We start from the raw sequence: 22,195 nt of genomic DNA, 5'->3' as shown, positions 1-22,195 counted from the left end.
AATTACTTGATGCTTAATTTGTTTATATTTAACACTTTCTTCTCCGAGTACATTTTATTTACTATCATTAGAATATAATTTAAGTTGGGGTACAGCTTCATTTTTTTCTTTGTATTTTCAATACCCAGCTTAGTGACTAGCAATGCTTACATTGCTTACAATGTAACTTACAAATACTTGTTGAACTGAGTTTATTTTTTTACTTTACTTCATATAGAATATATACTAATGGAGCACAGACTTCACCTGTCATTGTTATACTTTGATCTTGCTATGTGATAATTGGCTCATTTTAAAAATGATCATGTGTTTCTTTATGAAATACTTTATGGTACTTTTGCTATATAATTGAATATTTGTAATATGTTACAAAGTGATCATACCCATTGTATGGACAGCTAGATGGTATAGTGAATAGAGTCCTGGGCCCAAAGTCAGTTTAACTTCTTGAATTCAAATCTGATCTGAGACACTTAATAACTGTGTGATCCTGGACAAATAACTTCATCCTATTTGTCTTGGTTTTTTTCATCTGTAAAATGAGCTGAACAAGGAAATGGCAAACTACTATAGTACCTTTACCAAGAAAATCCAAAATGGGGTCACAAAGAATTAGATATGACTGAACAATAACAACATCTCATCATGCGACTTTTCATTGGTCTATTCATATATTTTTATCTTTGTCAATCTTTTGGAGACCAGTTTTTCATGAATTGCAGTCATGGAAGTACCAATTCTAAGCACTGGAAGGAAATTGGTGTTAACAAATTAGATGATTATTTCAAGAAATTGCTTGAGTTACTAAATAATTTATAATTTTCTATATGCAATGCAGCCTTAACTTCTGTTAAATTCTGAGCCTAGCTCATTGTAGATTTGCAGTGTCTGTCCAAGTTATATATACTAATATGTAATAAAAGTTTGTTCAATATTCCACCTTCCTATATTATATATTTTCTGTGTAGTTAGGCAAATGTCTTTGAGTAGGTATATCATTTCAGAGTTCCTGCAATGTTCTAGAATTTAATTTTATTTATTTATTTAATTTATTTAACCAGTACATCATCTGTAAATGGAAACATTAGGAGAACAAGATCATTTATAATTATTCTTAAATAGAGGTCAATGAACTTAAATTTTTTTGATAACTATATTTTAATAATCATTTATTTACTATATTCCTTTGTAATCTTATGAATTTTACCACTGTATTTAAAAACATTATTCTGAGACAGCAAGTCCCTAACTTTAACAGACCAAAGGAGTCCATGATAGAAAAAGATTAAGAATCCCCAATCTCTAGAGAATTATTTTTTAATGCTGTGCTGAACTTCTTCCCTCCTGCTGCTAGTTAATATCTTCGGCTAAAAAAAAAAAAAGAAGTGGAAGAGTGATGGCGAAATATATACCAGATACATGGGAATTAAAGATTAAAAACTTTAGGGAAGTAGTTGGAGTTAAGATTGCCAGCATTCATTTGAACATTTGTACTATCTCTGAGATAAAGAAAGGAATATAGACATGAAAGTGGTGTTCATTTAATCTGCTAAAGATTTCAAAATGCTATTTTATGTAATATTTATACTTAATACATAGTTATATTTATTAATACCCTTTCTTCAGATGCAAATTTTGAAATGCTGCAATTTTTTAATGCTTTCAGAAGAAAAGTTCCTGATCTTTCATTAAAATAGGAAAGACATTTTGAGATTCTTTGTTCAAACTAATTCAGTAACCAATTATTAAATAACTTTCATAAGACAGGCACTGTACTATCTCTGAAAAAAAAATTAAAAATAATTCTTGCCCTCAATGAGTTCTACATTCTACTATTGTTCATTAATGAAGCCCTGACAATAAACATGAAAAAACATTATTCAATATAAGTGATTTTCTTTGAGCTAGAATCTTACTTCTTCTTATACATTTATGCATTTTTAAAGGATTTATAAGGCCTGATTCTAAGTCATCAAAAACTTTGAGGGTTGAAAACAAACAGATTATGGAGAGTGACATTTTTGTTTTTCCCTGAATCCTTTGGAAGAGGCCAAAGTTTGGAGCTACCATTAAAGATGGGATGGGATTAATTATCGGTTCTGGTAAGAAAATGAATCTTTTCCCAAATCTGAGCAATCATATCCCAAACTGTTTTTTTTCCTACAGAGGAAATAATCAATGTTTTTTTATAGGAGAATAAAAATGGCAAACTATGCTGTTTCCCCATACTACATACAGAAAGTTCTTAGGGTGATATCTTCTTAAGTGGTAAGGAACAAATAGTTACAAAACCCAAGGAAAACATCCCAGATAAAACAATAAGGATTTAGTCTCCCATGCTTTCTTTTCCTTAACACCAAATTGTTATCCATGTTAGAACAAGTAAGGAGTTGAGTGAGTGAGGATATAAAGCATGCTTTCCTGTCTGGATAATGTATTAGAGCTCATAGCAAACATATGTGCTATAACTCACTATGACTATCCAGTGAATGGTGAAATAGGTGTCCTATAAAGTATATATCATAAAATACTGAAATAATAAAGCAACTACCATTTAAAATTTTCCTATTTGATAATTCTTTAAAGTATGTTTTCCAAGAGCAAAGACTTTTGCTTTGATATTTATTACAATTAGGTAATTAAAGGACCATGAGGTTGAATCTATCACCCTTATTTAATATGAAGCATAAATTCATAGTTCTTCAGTTTTGAAGATGCTGCTATTGATATTGCTAGTTTAGCAAAAAAAAAAAAAAAAAAAAAAAAAAAAAAAAAAAAAAAAAAAAAAAAAAAAAAAGGACACAGCAGCAATCCTCTGCAGAATCCTGTTAATAACTATTATTTGTGGTTTTGCCTTTTCACATTCTGGACTAACTGGCTACGAATCAGCCTCCTCCTCCTCCCCCTATTTTTTGTTGTTGCACTGTTGGTAGTTTTCCAGAATTATACAGCTCTCTCTGCTGTACTACTACTTTTGCCCCCCTCCCTTTTTTTTTTTTTTTTTTTTTTTTTTGCTTTTAGTGCTGTACTTCTACTAATTAGAAATTAATTGCTTTAGTTTTTTCTACCTGTCCAGATTCAAACTGCTGAAAGAATGACTTCAGTACTTGTAAGCCACTTGTCCTTCACATCTCTATTGTGAATGCTGCCACTTTTCTTTCTGCTCCATCAGTGAAACCCTTCAAAAAGTTGGATAAGATATCTACAGCAGGTCCAAGATTCATCCTCATATTAAGGGTGACAGAACCACACTCTTAATTTCTTCTGGAGTTTAATGCTTTGTTGATCCTGTTTTTATAATTATTCTTTTCCCTTTGTTCTGTGATATTATTCTTCATTAATTTAGTGATAGCTTTCCATTATATTACAGCTCTGAAAGATTTTGATGAGTGTTGGAGAAGGGCTTGGGGAAATGAAAACCTCTTAAGACAGCTTCTATATAACCTCTGCTGCCTTTTGACTGCCTTTTGACATCAGAGTAACTCTTTAAAATGTCTTGTGCTATCTCAGTGATAAGTATATCTCCAGAGCATAGCTATCAGAATATAGACAAGCACAGTAAGAGCACTGTGCTATTATATAATCTTAACAAAAACAATGGAAGTAAACCTTTGGTAGTGAGTCCAGCCATTTATCTCATCAAAAATGCTTAAATGAACAACATATTTTGTCTTAGAATGCAAGCAATGAAAAGTTCCCTTTTGTCTTAATGTGTCTGTCATACTAGTGTTTCAATATGTGTACACACACACACACACACACATACATACATTCACACACATATATTGTTTGAATGGAACTTACAGATGAGAAGGGATAAAAAGGAGTACTCTTTATGCTTTTTGGATATATACCCTTTGGATAAATCACTCAGTCAAATTAATACCTTTTATATTTACATTGCTATGACTCTTTTACTTCCCAAATTGATTCTCTTATTTGTCTGCCCCCTTTTTTATTTTCATTTTTATAGAAGAAAAAGAAAAAAAAAAGTTACTTTCCTTAAATCCTCTCCCCTCTACTTTCTTATGTCAGTTGAGCCGTCCCCTTTACCCAGCTTTTCTTAAAGGGAATGAATCAACCTCTGGAATACTGAATTCTTTCATAGTATAGCAATTGTTGATAGGAGAAGTTGGGAATCTTTCCTATAGACCCAGTACCGTTCTCTTAAAGCCCCTCTGCCGCATGCACCTGGGAAGTTTTTACAGCCCTATCTCTTGCTTCCTTATCTCATAAACTGGTTGTTTTCTACGTAAAGGGACCTCTGCTGTTAATGATGGAGCAACACAACTAGGCATCATTTTTGAGTTAGAGCCCTAGTTATTATAACCACAGAGTGCAATACTTTTCCTTCAGACTAGCAGGACTTGTTTGCTGGGGTGGTTTTCAGCTGATGGGGCAAAAAAGGAGAGTTAGCTGGTTTGGGCAAACAGATTTTGAGACGCTACTGATGCCAGGGGTTTGCCTTTTCTTGTGCTGCGAGACACTGCAGGCTCAACTCCGGAGCGGAGGTGCAATTCAGGCTGTTGGAACAGTGGGGGAAGGCTGGGACAGGCGGGGCTAGCTGAGCTCTGCAGCTGATCACACGCACCAACACCACACTCCCACAGACCCTCTGCTCCTTCCTCTTTTTTTTTTTTTTTTTTTTTTCTCTTTCTTTCTTTCTTTCACACACACACACACACACACACACACACACACACACGTTAAAGGGTAAGGGGTAGGTTGAAGGAGATGGGTAAATCTTACTCTGAAGAGTAAGCAATAGAACAGCATTCCCCTTTGACTTCAAAGTCTGATCGCCAGCTCCCAGCTTTAACCTCCTAGCTGAGAAATCACCGCGATTTGCTAGGAAAAAGGGGTGGGCGGGGGTAGGAGGAGAGACTCGGTGAAACCAGGAGCTCAGCCCTCAAGTCCCGCTGTGCCAAGCTCACCAGGATTCCTTTGAGAGGGGAGGGAAGGGGTGGGGGAAGAAGGGGCTCTTTGGTACGCACTGGAGCAAGCTGGCTATGGGGGAGCTGCATTGGCACCCGACTTGGTAAACCAGGAAAAGTGGGGGCGAGGATGAAAACAACCTGGGAGTAAGAGAGGCTCTTGTGAAGGGAAGCCACTGCCGCTGCTGCTGCTTTCTTCCCCCTCTTAAACAGCCTCCCCCCTCACATTGGCGTTCCCTCTCCCAGATCTGGGCGCTTGGTACTGCCAGTCCCGTCTTCTCTTCGCAGGGGGCAGCCCTTGTGCCACTCTTGGGTCCAGCCGAAGAGCCTTGACTGTCGGTAGTGAAAGCCTGGCCGGACGTCGAATTGGGGATAGTCTCGGATTTGCCAGCGAGAGGGGGGACTGCCCTGCTTTATCTTCTGAGACCGAAGGAAGGGGGGCGTTTTGCTGGGTGTCGCACCATAACGGGTCAGACATGCCTTTGTATCCAATTTTGGCGGAAGGATAGGAGAGTGGAGGGTAACAGTGAGACTGACACGGTCTGTAAGGGAAGAGGGAGGCTTTGGGGGGAGGGGGGAGGGTCCAGGGAGGTAGTTCAGCTCTTAGCAACTCAGCTAATTTGCAGGTGGAGAAGGAATGGGTTTCTGTTTTTTATTTTTTAATGTTTTGTTTTTATTGCAACTTGTGGGTGCAACTGAAGGGAGGGAGAAGTGAAGAAAAGAGGTGGAAGGTAAGGGGAAATGAAGAGGAAATAAGGGAGAAAAGAGCTTTAACCATACAAAGGTAAATACTGGGCTTTCTGTTCTTGTCTGCATTTCTCCTGCTGTTAAGTGTGGGAGAGCAATCCCCCCTCCCCCCTTTAGGACTCAAATCAGAAAGAAGAAATTTGTCCCAGGGGAGGTTCCAAGCCGTCATACCTGAAGAGGAAAGGAAGGGTGTGTGGGGGGAACTGAGAGACTTAGGATACCTGCTTGGGTGTCCTCCCTCCTCCCTTTCCTCTTCATTTGCTTCTCCTCTCGTTTCCTACCCACCCCTCCCCCTTGTTGGTATTGGTTTGCAGCGCTTCACTCCTGCGCCTCCTTCCTTTTTGAATCTGGCCCGCTCCCTCGTATTATGTCTGCGCTCCGCAGGAAATTTGGGGACGATTACCAGGTAGTGACCACCTCGTCCAGCAGTGCGGGCTTGCAGGGCCAGGGACCTCAGCAGCAGCCGCAGCAGCAGCCGCAGCAGCAGCAGCTGGTCCCCAGGAAGAAGCGGCAGCGGTTTGTGGACAAGAACGGGAGGTGCAATGTGCAGCACGGCAACCTGGGCAGTGAAACTAGCCGCTACCTCTCCGACCTCTTCACCACCCTGGTGGACCTCAAGTGGCGCTGGAACCTGTTCATTTTCATCCTCACTTACACCGTGGCGTGGCTCTTTATGGCGTCCATGTGGTGGGTGATCGCCTACACCCGGGGAGACCTGAACAAAGCCCACGTCGGCAACTACACGCCCTGTGTGGCCAATGTGTACAACTTCCCCTCTGCTTTTCTCTTCTTCATCGAGACTGAAGCTACCATAGGTTATGGTTACCGCTACATCACCGACAAGTGCCCTGAGGGAATCATCCTCTTCCTCTTCCAGTCGATCTTAGGCTCCATCGTGGATGCTTTTCTGATCGGCTGCATGTTCATTAAGATGTCCCAGCCCAAGAAGCGGGCGGAGACCCTTATGTTCAGCGAGCACTCGGTGATCTCTATGAGAGACGGGAAGCTGACTCTCATGTTCAGAGTGGGCAACCTGCGAAACAGCCACATGGTCTCCGCTCAAATCCGCTGCAAGCTGCTCAAAGTAAGTCAGATGCTCTCCCACTCTTGCTGAATCCTCACCTTCATACTCATCCTTACTTTAATTCCTTGGCAAGGAGGACCTTAGCTTTCCCCTACAAGTCTTACTTCAAGTTCGCTATCCCAACAGGTAAACTCACTTTGTGTCCTAGGAAAGCTAGTGCAGGCGCTCGATTCATTTCTCATTTCGCCGTTTTTCACACCTTTAGTTAAATTCATCAGTTTGGGAGGATGTAGCCTATTCTGAAATAATAACACTTTATCTGAAAATCTTTTGAGCCCCCTTTCCGAAACTCAGAGGCAATTGTGTGCTTGGTTTGTTGTTTGTTTTCTTTTCCCCTTTAATTGGTTTCCTTCACCAAACTTTAAATTTGTTTTCTATGCCTTATCCCACTAACTTTGAGTTGTTAAACTGGCCACAGCTTTTAGTTTTGAAAAACTGGTGTTGGTATCACTTTCATTTGGGGCTGGCATTTTCCCTTAAAAAAGAAGGAAAAAAAAAATCTTTTGATCTTCTTTTTCTAGAAGGGAGGACGGGAGAGGGTGGTGGAGAGGAACAACTAAGCAAAAATAAACAAAAACCGCCAAAACAACAACAAAAAAGTCTCCTTTCGCCTTAACCTGAACCTGTTGTAAGTTTTAGAAGTTCTTTCAGAGTGAAATTGAAAGACTTTTTTTGTAACTTTCACTACCCACCTCCTATCAGTGCCTCTGTAAAGTAGATTTTAAATTGCGTGTTTCCATGAAGCTTTGTCAATTACAATTTGTAGCTGAAGCTTTTCTTTATCGATTAAAGAAGGTTCCTAACATCAGCAGCTTAAATGACTAAAATAAATTGCCTATGGAGTGATTATGATTATGCCCATTTTGTCTTTAGAGGGCACCAGAGCAAACAAGAGATACAGCTGTCCTTTTATGGCAGTCGCCCAATTAGGGTCTGGAACACTAGAATTCAAATCAATTTAACCCATGTGAGTGATTTTAAATTCATTGTTTCCAAAAGGTAGTTTTCAGATATAATAAAGTTGAAAAAAATTAGATGACCCTCAGTATAATATTTAATTTTAAAAAGATGGTTAGCTGAAGCCAGTTTCAGAATTAAATGTAATAAAATAAAATATATTCATCATTTAATTTGAATATTTGCCTCTAAAGATTAAACACCCACCCTATCTAAGGATATATTGTTTTCCCTAAGTCTCTCTATATTTTTATCCAAAAGCTCACCTAGTGAACATTGAAAAGATTTTCATTCATTTTAATTGTAATATATAAAAGTCATATCTTGTGTGTTGCTCATTAATCTGTGCTACAATTCAGGCTGTGCTGCTCAGCTTGTCCACATTTTTAAAGGACTTGGAAATTTTGTTTTATTGATTCTTGCTTGAATGAATGAGCCATTTCTTGTGGCTTTTGAATCTTTTTATTTTGATATAATTGTAACTTGGTCTGACATATGTATGTGGATAATATACATATAAACATTTATATTAATTCATTTTTTTTTATCTTCATACACCCTCAAAAATAATCATAGACAGTCCCTTGAGTGGCCATTTCCTCCAATTCCTCCTCTTTATGTACTGTATGATAAGGTAATCCCTCAGGGCAGAAAATAGAACTCATATTAAAGAACTGCAGAGAAGAGTCTCCTGACACTGGATAAAAGCGAATAATGTTTAATGTATATGTCTTTTAGGCAATAATTTTGTGCCACCTAAATTTCCCTTACAGTAGTTGAAGCACAGTTCTGTCTTATCTGGGCCTCAGTGAAACGAACAACGTGTATTAAACATTTATGGACATTTCCCAGTTTTATCCAAATGATTTCATTTAAACATTTTCTAAAAAAGAAATTACTGATAAAATTATTATAAGAAAGGGATTTGGAACATCACTCTAAATAAATGTGTACGTTTTTTAAAAGTAAGCAATACACTGAAATTTGTATATGGTCAGTTTATTGCTTATTTCTACTTCCTTGGGTAGAAGTGTGTTCTTTTTTGAAGTGCAACTGGGATCTTAGGCAACTCTACTTTAGATCACCACGTTTTATAATACATTAGTAGTGCCTTGTTTGAGGACCTAATTTTTAAGAATTTTTACAACTTGGAGCAAGGTGCTGTATAAATACAAGGTCATATAATTCAGTGGTTAAAATTTCTGATATCATTTTCTTTTTATATCCTTTTGATTGTTGAGATGCTGAAGAATGGAGAAATATGTTTTGCAGAAAAAGGGGAAAAATTTACAAAGGGGATGAATTTTTAGCAGAATTATGGGAAGAATGGTTACTAAAATGGTGACCAATGGCAGCATTTCACCCAGCCAAAATTATAGCAGTTCATTTGAGGTCAAGGTTTACTGTAATTGCCCTAATTTAAACACAATCTGAAAATTTTAAATTAGTCTTAGATTTTATTAAAATGGGATAACATTTCCCCCTCAGAACTCAAAGTGGACTTATGCTTTAATAAGTAGTTGTCAGTTATTGGACTAATTTTCTCAAAGCTGTACTGGAAAGTGACCTTTAAGGACTAATTGCATTTTAAAAATATACCACACTAAATGTTTACTTATGATTTAGGTCAAATTTTGTTTCTATAAAGATTCAAGCAGTGAATTATAGTTTAAGAATAACCCAAAGTTATTTCAAAGTTTATAGCCAACTTTGAATCTCTATATTTGGAAATTGTATTAGTTTTTATTTGCAATTTGAAGAGAAAAGATGCAGGTTCTAAAGACATGAAAGCAAAAAAAAAATATCCTTGATGTTTGTCACCTAAACCAAACCACTTTCTTCTTTATAATTTTGTTATTTGCTAAATGTCTGGTTCTGTTTTGGGAATTGATCCTGTTGTAGAGAATTTTAGAATTCAGAGAAGAAAAGCCCCAACTATAAAAAGATTTTTTATCTTTGCCAGCTAGAAATTTTTCCTGCTTATGATGCCTTTGCCTTCCCTGGTTCTTTATGGAAGCTAATTTCAACTCCTTCCCCTCCCCCCCTTTTTTTTTGGTCTGTTTCTTTTTTTACTTGTCCCAAAAGTGTCTTCATTTATCTGAAGAATAAAAATGCATTCTCTATCCCTTTCATTTAATTATCTGGATCATTTTGATTTGCTATATCTGAAACCATCTGCTAAGGGGAAAAACTGTTTTACTCTAATCCATAGGATTTTCTACACTTTCATCCTTCTCCAGTTGCCCTAGAATAACATGGTTGATTTTTACTTTTAGCAAAAGGCAAGGAGGAAAACCATATCAACTGAATTTAGCCAGTCACTGGAAGTTATGAAAAGGGATTATTCTGATGAAGGGAATAAAGAAGAAAAGTGCACCTATGCAGTGAAAAGTAATTGGACTATGATATTTTTGTGTTGAAACTAAAGAGCCTCATATGATCCCCTAGTCAAATCTCTTAAGAGCAAGGCAACACCTTGGGCTATTATTTTTAATGGTTGTTGCATTATTAATGATTATCAGAAGAATAATTTCAGTGCCCTTCTTTGGTAACTTGTTTCAGTGTTTAGCAAATGTACTTTTTGAAAGTCATTCATTGTATCTTACATTAAAAGATGGAAGGGACTTTGGAAGTCATCTAGTCTATCTCCTAATGTTATAGTTAGAAAAAAAACTAAAACCCACCGAAGTTAAGTGATTTTTAGAGTCATACAGATAATAATAAGCTCAGATCCTTTAACTCTAGAGGCAGAGCTCTTTTTTATTATAATAAATAAATCTAAAACAGTATCAAGTCCATTTCAATTTAATTATAACAGTAGTACTTCTACATCATGCACCTTCTTTTATGATTCTAACATCATGCTAGTTTGAAATAATTTCTAACTCATTCAGTTTATCTATTCCTGATTATTATCTTAATGCCCTTTGCTTCATAAAAGGGCTTTTTTTGTCCTTAAACATATTTTCTTAAGTAGATCACAAATATATTCTTTCTTTCTTTCTTTTAATATGCCTAGAGAATTTAACTCAATTTTAGATTGGTTTACCATATCTGGGCATCATCACTCAAATTATCAGTAAAAGTAGTGTTTAATGATCAAGGATCCTGGAGAAGAGGGTTGGTAATGATCTGATCTTGAATTCTCCAATAAGTTACATTATCTACTTAAGGTAGGCTGGTTCTTATGTGATCAGGATTCATTTTCATTACTCCTACATGTGTGCATGAAAAAGCAAGATTTTACTTTTTAAATTGAAGAGTTTTGTTTTGTTTTGTTTTTAAACAGTAAGCTTTTCAAAAGTAGATATTAGAAAAACAAGACCTTGTAATCCTAGCATAAAGTCTGAGCTAAAAAAATGGAAATAAAGATCCTTACCTCCACAAAAAAAGCTAAAAGTGAAAGACGAAAAAAGGAAAGAAAAGAGAAAAGCATAGATTAAGCTGCAGGAGTGGAAGTGTATTTAGTCAGCACCATGGTGATGTGGTAAGAGAGAAAGAAAACTTACTCTTCCTAATATTTTATTAAAAAGATTATCTAGGTTGTTTTCTCTGAAATTTCGTGTGGGCTTTGGAGTCACAGTACATGGTATATGTTTTCAAATATATGGAGATAAGATATAAAGTATAGATTATTTGTTGAGGTCAATACATTAATTAATTAAATTAATTAATTGAAATTAATATGTCTTTATCTTTGATTAGACATAAAATATTTCCTTACAGTAATAAATAGGTTAAAGATATAGTAGAAAATGCATGTATGACATTCTTAGTATAAACAGATAAATGACATACAGAACCATATAATGCCATGCACATTTATGTTCTAATGAATTAAATAATATACTTCAATTTTATTTTAGTTTATTTTCTTCTTGGTGCTATCCTAGTGCTATGTCTACTTTTAGCCTTATTGGTATATTAATTCTTTATTCTTATCTTAGTTCCTGCCCTACTGTATTTCATTCTTTATTTCTAACGATTGCTCATATTTGAAATCCCAGCCCAAAGTAGCTCCTTTTCTCTACTTACCTGGGCTTCTCCTTGTACCTATTAAATGTTTTAAGAGTGGGAAAGTATAATGACAAATGAAAAAGTAGGAAGTTTTCTCTTCCTAGGCCACCCATTATGACAGAGCTATTGCCATGAGGAAGAATATACACATAACAAAAAAGATGAAGAGGTCTGTTCTTGACATTTTTTTATGGAGGAGGAAGAATAGTAGTAACTAGATTAAAGATATAGTATAGCAGCATAGATGAGAAATGAAGAAATGGATGGTTGGAAGGCAGCACATTTCTAATTTATCTTACATTATACCGAATGTAAATTAAATTGACAAATTAATTTTTATTGGAGGTCTTTACAAATAGCAATTATGTATTTTAGATATATCATTATTGGCAAAAGCTGAGTAACCTGACCTCTTAGATTGAACAGATACTATGACAGAGAGTGGTCTTGCAGATTAAGCATAGTTTGATTCATTGTTCTGTGGTTCCCAGAAGAAAAGCAGAAACACACAAGGATGAGGCATATTTCCCTCTAATTTTGTTGTTTTCCCTTTAGTACTTATTTGACATCTTTTAAGTTTTAGTTTCTAAAATGAAGAGTTAAGCAAAGTTATCTTTAGAGTTGGCCTCCAAAATTTTCTTTATCTTTGGTGCCTTTGTTTTTGCCTCTGATAGAAACAAGGGTTTGGTGGCATGAATTCACCTATATGTTGTTTTGTTGCTCCTTTGAAAATTTAAAGTGTTGCTGTAGTTTATATCTGTGCTCATTGCAACTTAATGTTTGATTACCTAAAAAAGTGATGCTAAATTAATACTGACACATGGATCCACACATAAAATAAAATCTGGATATCCTTATAAATAGGTGGCAATAATTTTTATTGGAAAATTAAAGAAATCGTAACTAAAGGTCACTTTTAAGGACTTCTATTTAAAACCCTAAAGAACTCAATTTACATTATCCCTGGTAATTTGTACAGTTATTCTTGATGGATACAATCTAATTATTGTCATAGTCATTCCTAATCTGTGACAATAAAATAAGCTTAATTTTTAAGAAGTTAGTATTTTCTCTCTGTTTACATAATCTGTTTGCAAACATATCACTGGGAATGAACATTTGTACAGAAAATTCATAGTAGTATGTTGGCAGGAGTCAAAGTATAATGGAAAAAGCATTGAAGGCATGGGTTCAGGTCTTAGAGGCAAGGATATCTACTTGGGCCACCTCAAGTCATCACCTTTCTGGACTCACCTTCTTATACCATTTGAGGAAAGCTCTGATCCTAATTAATTCTGAGATTTCTTCCAGACTTAATACTTTATGATTTATAATCCTATGTGAGCCAGTTACTCTATTGATTTTTAATTAATTGAATATTTTTATAAAGTCTTAGAACTTGCAAGGTCACAAATTTCTATCTTAACAACTCTTCTCTTTCAATCTCATACTGAATCCACATGCCTTTAGATTATCAATTAAGTGAAAAAAACCTAGTTGTTTAACATTGCAAATTCTGAATTTTCTAATTTTTCAACCATTTTACATTTATCATTATAATCTTGAAGTACACAAAAATAAACATTAAGGCTTCAGTTTTAAATTTTACTTTTCTTTTCAAATTGGGGAGTCAATAAAGCTACAACAAATAAGATAATATAGCCTAGCAATAAATCAATAACATCTTTATTATAAGGAATAAAATAGCACACATAAGAGAGTAGAAATTGACATTAACATCAATGGCTTTCACATTTATTCTAAAATCAGTCTATTTGGAATAGTTTTGTTTAGATCGGTGCAAAAATTAATATGTGGTTGAATATTAACACAAATAAATTCATAGGGGTAGAAATTATTTTTATCCTCATGCAGAAGTTCTATATCACAAAGTTATCATAAAAACAAAATCATCTTATTCCCCTCCTTTCTTAGTATGAATCTTAATAAGCTTGATTATCTTAATGAATTATTCTTAATAAGCTTGACTTTCTCTACAAATAACAAAATAAAAAGTAAGAAAAGACTAATATTATACTAAGCTTGTTTGACAGTCTGAGAAGAAGAGAGGAAATAACCAAACTAAAAATAAGATATGACTGCATATGAAAATAATAGATGTATAAAATGATGACTGATAAAGAAAAGGTTAAATGAGCAGGGCATTGCACTAAGTGCTTGAGATACAAGATTTTTTAAGTGATAGAATCCTTATCTTCAAAGATGAGGAATGGAAAATAAGAAAAATAAGATATGCATATGAGTAAGAGACAAGATAGAATGTGATGAACACCGAGGAAAAGTTAAAACAAAAAAATTTAAATTAACGAAAGCAATCATGACCACGAGAGGGATTACTTTCAGTTGGGGGCTATTCACTTCCTCCATATGATGGATCTTGAAACATAGGAGGGATTTCAGCAAGTGGGATGTGAGGCATGCAACATCATATACATAAAAGCATAGAAGCAAGATAAACCAGGGCAAAAATCAAGGCAATTCATGAATATAGAATGAATAATGAGAGGGAAAGCCTCCTGCTTCTGGAGTCAGAGGGCCTGGATTCAAATCCTATCTTTGACCTTTTTGTGACCATAATGTGTCATTTAACTTCCTTTGATCTTACTTATCTATAAAATTAGGGGATTGGACATGATATTTTCTAATGTTTTTATATTTATGAATATATAAGTAGTGTGAGATAAAGTAGAAAAATAGGTTGAAGGAGATTGGTAGGTAAAAAAGGTAGATTATGGAAGATATTAAATGTTTAGACTGAAGAGTTTGTCATTTATTCTCTGCATAATAGAAGTACTTTTGAAAGTTTTTGAGCAGATAAATGGAATGAAAGGAAATCCTGTTCCATGACTTCTGTTTTAAAAAGATGGGGCATGATTCAATTAAAAAAAATCCAGTTAGAGGATCATAAACTTAGAGCTCAAAGGACCTTAGGGATCACCAAGCCCAACTCCTTCATTTATTTGAGTTGTTCCCTTTTTGCAACATTTTATTTTCCAGTATGCCAGATAAATGAAGTATCATTGCAGATTTTTTTAACGGTTGTATATCATGGATAAAGTTGTCTACAAAAATATATATAGAAGATTGGGAATATTCTGAGGGACCAGACATGTTTTTAAGAGAATAGAGCTGTCAGGAAACTCTTTAATTTTTTATGTAGTCAACCTTAGTTTCCCTAATTTAGTATTATCTGGTACCACTAGTAATAATAATGATGCCTTGTGTTTGTATAGCACCTCTTTTTTAATATGTCAGAATATTTTTTTAGAAAAAATATTTTTGTTAGTACTAATTTTATGAAAATTGAGGATAAAGAATTGGTGAATTTTTAAAGTGACAGAATGAATATATTTTTTAAAGAATGCTTAATACTTTCATTCTTATTTTTTTGACAAACAGGCTTTGTTATGAGTTTTCATTCTCAATCATAATTATAGGTTACTTCAGTCTAGCTATTGAATGTCAAAGGCTAATTAGGTAAATCTAATCCATTTCTTGAGTACTTTTCTTTACAGTTGTGTTATCTACTGTCAGTGGGTAGCAGTCACACTATATTGGAGCACTGTACTTCTTTTGTGGCCCATGTTAATCCTGATGCTCTCTGCCACAATAGGCCATCACGAGTTTGAAACACTGCCTTGTTTCTAGGATGAGTTCTTATGTAGTCATATTAAAAAATAATCAAATTTGTTTTGATCATGTATGATGGAAATATATCAGTTGGGCATATAGAAAATGAGTTACATCTTTTGATTCTTAAGAGAAAAACATTCTTTTTACTATTCTGTTCACTTTGTATGGTGTGTACCCCCTATTCCCTCAAAAAAACCCTCAGAGTTAATGGGGTCTGAAAAACTTAAAAAAAAAAAATGAGTGACTACCACATCATTCCTACTTCTTAGCCATCATCCCTTCTCAGTAAGTAAACAAAAGTTTCTGCCTTTTCTTAAGCTCCCTTCTCTTCCCCTGAATAAAGAAAGTAAAATGAAATGGAAGAGACAGTATTTTCTGTTTTGAATCTACTGACATCTTTATGTTGCATTTATTTTTGCTAGACTTCCCATAACAATTTTTGAGGGTGGACAAATGAATTATGATCATTTGTCATTATAAACTATTCCTTTCACTGCAATTTATTTTATTTTGTAATGATTGTTATATAGAAATCTACTGTTAACTGATTTCTCATTTAAGTAATGTAGCACTATCAAAATCATGTTTTGGTTAAGTAGATTTCAAATAAATAAAGATCTTCACAAGTGAATTTCCTTTCTTAACATTTTCAAATAGTAAATTTAAAAGCTCTGAAACAAGTTTTTAATTGTTCTGAAAGCCCCTAGCAAAATTAATCTGTTTTTTTATATTGGACACCCCACAATGTATATAAAACAACTTTAAGGAGAAAAAACAAATCTTTCCTCATTTCTCTATTACTGTGTATCATTTTCATTGCTTATTTTTTTAAATTGTCAAATGTGTTATAACCTCACTTTTGGTTTCCACCAGTTTTCTGATTATTTTTGGACTTTAAATTTGTGATTTTACTGAATTTTATTGAAGTATTGTCATAATCTAATAACTTTTCTGCTTTGAAATATTGGATAGGAGTTATATATCTAATTGCAAGCCTCCCCCAAACAAAAACAAAAACAAAAACTTTTTTGACAGTGAGGTGCCTTGCATTTTTATGTTTTATATTAGCCCATGTTGTGTTTTTTTTTATTTATTTTTATTTTTTTATCAAGAACCATTTTGGGGACATACTTTTTTTTTTCATCCCAAAGTTCATGAGTAAGGAAGCTGTAATTACATTAGGCTTAATTTCACAAGACAGACATGATCTTGCATTTTGCCTTGTAATTAGATGCAATTACTGACCAGAGCCTATCTTTATTTTATCATATCATAAATATTGCATATATTTTCTACATGAACAATATGTAGCTTCTACCCATTTGCTATCATATAGCCATATAATGTTTTTTTGGTGGTGTTGTAGATGATTGATCGGGCAGAATGTTGGCAAAGATGTGAATTGTTGTTAGACTATTTTGAACATTGCAGTACTAGTGGTGATTTCTTCTCTTTTTCTGTGTGCTTGTCTAGTCTCGACAGACACCTGAGGGTGAGTTCCTCCCCCTTGACCAACTTGAACTGGATGTAGGTTTTAGTACAGGGGCAGATCAACTTTTTCTTGTTTCCCCCCTCACAATTTGCCACGTGATCGATGCCAAAAGCCCCTTCTATGACCTATCCCAGAGAAGCATGCAAGCTGAACAGTTCGAGATTGTCGTCATCCTAGAAGGCATTGTGGAAACAACTGGTGAGTAAAAAATAGATATATGATAAAATATCACTGTATCCATATCAACATTTTATTTCTTCCAGTTTTTTTTTTACTTGATATTTCTTGCTAAAAATTGGACCCCAAAACCTACTGAGTCTCAAATGGTTAGTATAAATGAAAATGATAACTTGTAACTTGCCTCCATTTAAATTATACTTCTCTTAAATGTTATTTGGAAAACTAAGGTGAAATAATGAAAATGAAGTGTGTATATACATATATACATATACATACATATATATACACACATATATACATATATCAAAATATTGATGTAAGATAGCTTAAATTTGATACAGATCCTTACAAGGTGTTTTATTGTTCATTTTAAAATGTAAATCTGGAATATCTTGCAAATAAGTCTGTTCTCTACAACTTTATTCCTTTGAGATAGAAAAGTACATATTAATTTGTACCTAAGTTCCATGGAAAATTGCCTTTATGCTTTGTACTTGATTGTCCTTGAAAAATATATATGAAGTTAATTTTTTAAAACAATGGTATACATTAGTATTGTCATACAGTTATTGTCCAAGTTGCCTTTATAACAATATATTAATGCTTTGTTTAAGTTATTTTATTGAAGGATGAGAATCAGCAAAAGGGCATCAGAGAAGTTGTTTTACTATACATCATTATTTTTTTTTAAACAAAGTATATCTTCTACCTTTTCTTACTGCATAAAGTAATCTTCAAATTTATTCACTGAACCAAGATTTATCATTTCCTTATAACCCTAAGTTATTTAAGTTTAAAGAAAGATGTCCTTCTCTTGCTTCTCTTACTACCTTTTCAAAACCCTAATTCTAAGGATCAATTGAAGTGAGAATTGTTGTTTAGACAGCTCTAAATTGTAGCTGTCAGGATGACTTGTTATTTGCCCTCTGGACAGTCACCCTGTCATTTCATTATCTATAAAGAAATGATAGTATTGGCCCTTGAGGTAGCACTGTATGTATCATAGAAAGGTCTTAAAGAGCCATTACTTGTGAATGAAACAGAATTAAGGAAACATCAAGAGTTACAGAAACAAATAAATGCTGATTTGTGCAAAGTTAAGATCTTTGATCATGTGTCATTTCCCACTAGATGTCCATCCAGGCTGTCAGTGCTTCAGGAAACAAAAACTCGGTTTAAAATACTTCATAAGTAAAGATTTCTATTCATTTATACTTGGATTTTACTTTTTGGTCAATATGAACTTTCTAAAATTTTTAATTTATGACTTCCTATTTGGGTTTTCTTTCTTGAAATGATGCAATTGACAAGTTAGATAATTTAGTTTTTAGCATAACTAAAGTTTTTTTTTTTTTTTTCAGTAATAACACATTTAGAACCATTATTTTATTGGTTTGGAGAATTCCCAATTCGGGAACCCCTTCCCCTCATGTATGCAGATGAACAATTTCTCTGTAATTTGTACTTTATGAAAGTTGCCTGGGGGGAGCTAATGGGTTAAATGATTTATCTATGGTTAAACAGATGATAAGCATCAGAGGTATAACTTGATCTCTGGTTTTACTGAGTCCAAAGCCAGTCATTGATCTGTTATCTCACTTTTGATCTTTTTTTAGATGTGTTTTATTCATTAAAACTTTTTGAGATAAATTTCAAGTTGCTTTTAGTTCATTTGTTCAAATGATAATTATTACAGCTTATCACAGTTATCAGAGATAAGAGAACAGATATCAGATATGTTTTTTTTTTTTTTTATTGTTCTCTTGTGGTTTATGGTTTCATAGCTCCAAAGAATGACAAATGAAAGTTGAATTCAAGGCACAGGACATCACCAGCACACCTGTTAATAGATTAGCAACTATTTATTATTATTGAGTGTATTGATCTGGAATGTGAGTTAAACTTAGGATTTTTTTTTATCAGTCTAAAGAATTAATTAGTAATTCTGATTCTTGAATATATGTGACCAGATTAGAGAATGAGACTATATACAGTATTTATGTCCTGCCTATTTTTTCATTAACTAATTAATTGTCATCTTTTACATTAGAATATCAGAGGTGAGTACTTTATTATTTTGCATGAAGCCATCAAGGAGCTTGTGGTAATAAGAATCTTTTAAGATGTCAGATTGGCAACTTTTCTCCCTTTCTAAACTTAAATGATAAAAAAAATTAGTATTTGACAAGCCTGAATTTCTTATTTAGGGATTTTAAAAAAATTATTTTTTTTTTTGCAGTTGGTAAGAGATTTAAATTTAAGGAAAAATACATTTAGAGGATGTTTCAAAATATCCTCTAAAAATGAACATATATACTATTCAAACTTTTTTTTTCCTGTAAACTTTTTTTTTTTATTATACCAGAGTTTAGCTAATCTGAAAAAAATTTTTGTGTAAAATTTCTAAATTCTGTTTCAGTCACTATTCAGCTGAATTTTTTTCCCCAGAAACTCAATATTTTAAAGAGAAAATTTAAGACTGCCTCACTCATGAATTTTATAACATAGTTTTAGAAACAATGCATTATCTAGAATGAGGAGAAATTCCATTGCTTTTTCATAGTCTGAAATCATTCTTGAGTGATGGTCCATTTTTTATATTGTTGGATGCCAGATTCTTTTCCCCTAACTTTAGTTAAGTATTTCCCCAGACAGTTCAATATCTTTAATTCCTTAAATTCCTTAATTCCTAAGATTGACATATTTAAATTTTAGTTTACTGAGTAAACTGGAAATTTTATAATTTGATTAAAAGCCAAAGGTATTTTATTTTTCCCCTTTTTTCTGGATATTTCCCAATATCTTCCACTAGGATATTCACATAACTCACACTTTCACATTTGGGTTGGCATTCCATTGGGTGACTATTGTTTTAGGTTTTAAGTTTCCCCAGTGGGTGGTTACTACTCCTTTCACTCTAAATTCATAAACCCATATCAGTATACTTTCTATTAAGTTAACATACAATCATCACATAACAAAAACATATATCCCGAATGGCATAGTAAGAATAGTAGGTTCAAAAACATTTATCTTTTAAATCTAAGGCATATTTTGACATGAATATACAAATTTCCATGAAGAAAATGGGTTGAAATTTTGACTATAGTGGTAGGGAAATTAAGTAAATCTAGATTAAAGTAAGATCTCTAAAATTCTTTCCATTTTTACTTCTTGCCAGATTATTATCTATTTATACATAGGTATCCACAGTACTGACAAATGTGATTATGATTGACAAATGAAAGAAAACAAGCACTGTTAATGTGCTCTTGCTTACTTTACTAGTGAAAGAAAATTAGCAAAAATGAGCTGCATGTAACACATGCTAATTTGGTTAATTGAGAGCTGCGTGTCATTTTAATCTTATAATTCTGTCTTAATTTATTTTTTTCCCTGATAGTCATCATTATTTAGAGTTAATTTAACATGATATGTGCTAGTAATTTTATAATTTGGAATATTCTCAGTTTAGCTTTACATTGGTTTGAGCAAGTTAGAGGATCAACTAAAACCTCAGCTCTTTATACCTACTTAACCAGTATCATTTAAAAGTCAATGGCTTGACTCCTCATTGTACTTCCTCAGGTTGCTGTAACTTTTCAGAATAAAGATCATTGGAATTGTTATTGTTTTAATATCTTTGCTGGCAAATCCAGTAAATAGGCTAATTTGTTTATAGACTGAAAATCTCAAAATTATCTCCTAACAAATTACAAAGCTCTATTTATTCAATTTCTGTTGCTTTCTAATTTCATAATACTTCATTGTTTTATTTTTCTTTTGAGATAGTTTGAGGAGTACTATGGCATGATGGATAGAGAGCCAGACTCTGAAGACTTAGATTCTCATGTGACCTTTTTTACACATTGGTTATGGGATCTACACAAAGAATTTAATTTTTTAAGTACCTGAAGCAACTGGCTAAGACTGAGTAGCACCAAATTTGTTGACCTAAATTGGTACAGGGAGCCTCTTACCAAAAAATCTTCATAACAATGAAATCTAGGTACAGTCTCAATTTGTCCCTAGTGACAGATCAAAACAAATCAGATAATGCACATAGTAGTCATTTTAATAATACTTGGTTTCTACCTTTTCTTTCATTGCTTCTGGCAATTTCGTCTGTATTAAAAAATGGTCTTTAATTTTTTTTTCAATCCATCTTTTTACATTTGACCTATTATAACTTTAGCTATTCTTATTCTTTTATTGAAACTCTTTGGACATTCTAGTTTTTAAAAAATTCTCAATGATTTTTTTTAAATAGGTAAGACTTTAGCAGTATTCTCTTGGGTGCTGAGAAAACATTTTCTTGATTCTTTTTATTCACATTCTATGTCTGTAGGAATGGATGAAACTGTTCTGTTCTAATTATTAAGTAATTTATAATTAACCAAAATAGTCTTTAATATTTCCTCATTAATACATTGTTTTGTAGTTGTAGCATATACTTTTGTTTTACTGTGATTCAGATATTTAACATCACGTTCAACATATACACCTCCCACACACACCCCTCACATAATTTGCTACTTGTCCAAGCTGATTAGATTCCTCTCTGTAGAGAGTTCCAACAATTCCTTGAAATCAATGAAATCTGTAAAAATAATTTTCTTATTTTTTAGGTACATAAAGTTTTCATTATTCTCAAACATTTTTATCCCATGACTTTTATTCTCTACTTCCCTATTCACTCATAGTTACCTATTATTCCATCATACTGCCTAACTTGAAGTACTTCATGCATATTTTGTCAGGTTCTTGTGGATATTTGTTGTTTGTTGTGGTTAGGGAAGAGAATACTAAAGAAGATTCTTTTTTCCTGGGTATTTCAGATCTGATTTAGAACAGCAAGGCAAAAAAAACAAAAACAAAAAACAAACAAACAAACAAACAAACAAACAAACAAAAAAACCCAAAACAACTAATAATAGGTTGAGAAGAAAAAAGGGTAGAAAGGAAACATGACCAAAATATAATGAGATAAAGTGACAATGAGGGTGAACTGTGGTGAGAGGAAGAAGATTATTGACATAGCTAAAATAATCACATCAAAGGATAGTTCAAATATAGTCTCAGATATTTAATAGATGTATGTCCCTTGCCAGCTCACTTTAATCTTTAGCA

At 33.5% G+C, this 22,195-nt stretch overlaps 1 protein-coding gene across 1 annotated transcript in view; it reads left to right on the top strand.

The window, feature by feature from the left end:
* The first annotated feature begins 4,851 nt into the window (after positions 1-4,851).
* The window catches only part of KCNJ3 (potassium inwardly rectifying channel subfamily J member 3), a 218,255-nt gene continuing 200,911 nt past the window's right edge, over positions 4,852-22,195 (top strand). Inside the window, exons 1-2 of the mRNA XM_003763873.4 lie at positions 4,852-6,765; positions 16,867-17,083. Coding sequence (XP_003763921.4) covers positions 6,049-6,765; positions 16,867-17,083 — 934 coding nt within the window. The 5' untranslated portion in view covers positions 4,852-6,048. The remainder of the gene's footprint in view (positions 6,766-16,866; positions 17,084-22,195) is intronic.

The sequence above is a fragment of the Sarcophilus harrisii genome, chromosome 3, assembly GCF_902635505.1.
Source record: "Sarcophilus harrisii chromosome 3, mSarHar1.11, whole genome shotgun sequence".
In the NCBI taxonomy this organism is placed as follows: domain Eukaryota; kingdom Metazoa; phylum Chordata; class Mammalia; order Dasyuromorphia; family Dasyuridae; genus Sarcophilus; species Sarcophilus harrisii.
This window is presented reverse-complemented; position numbering and strand designations above follow the sequence as displayed.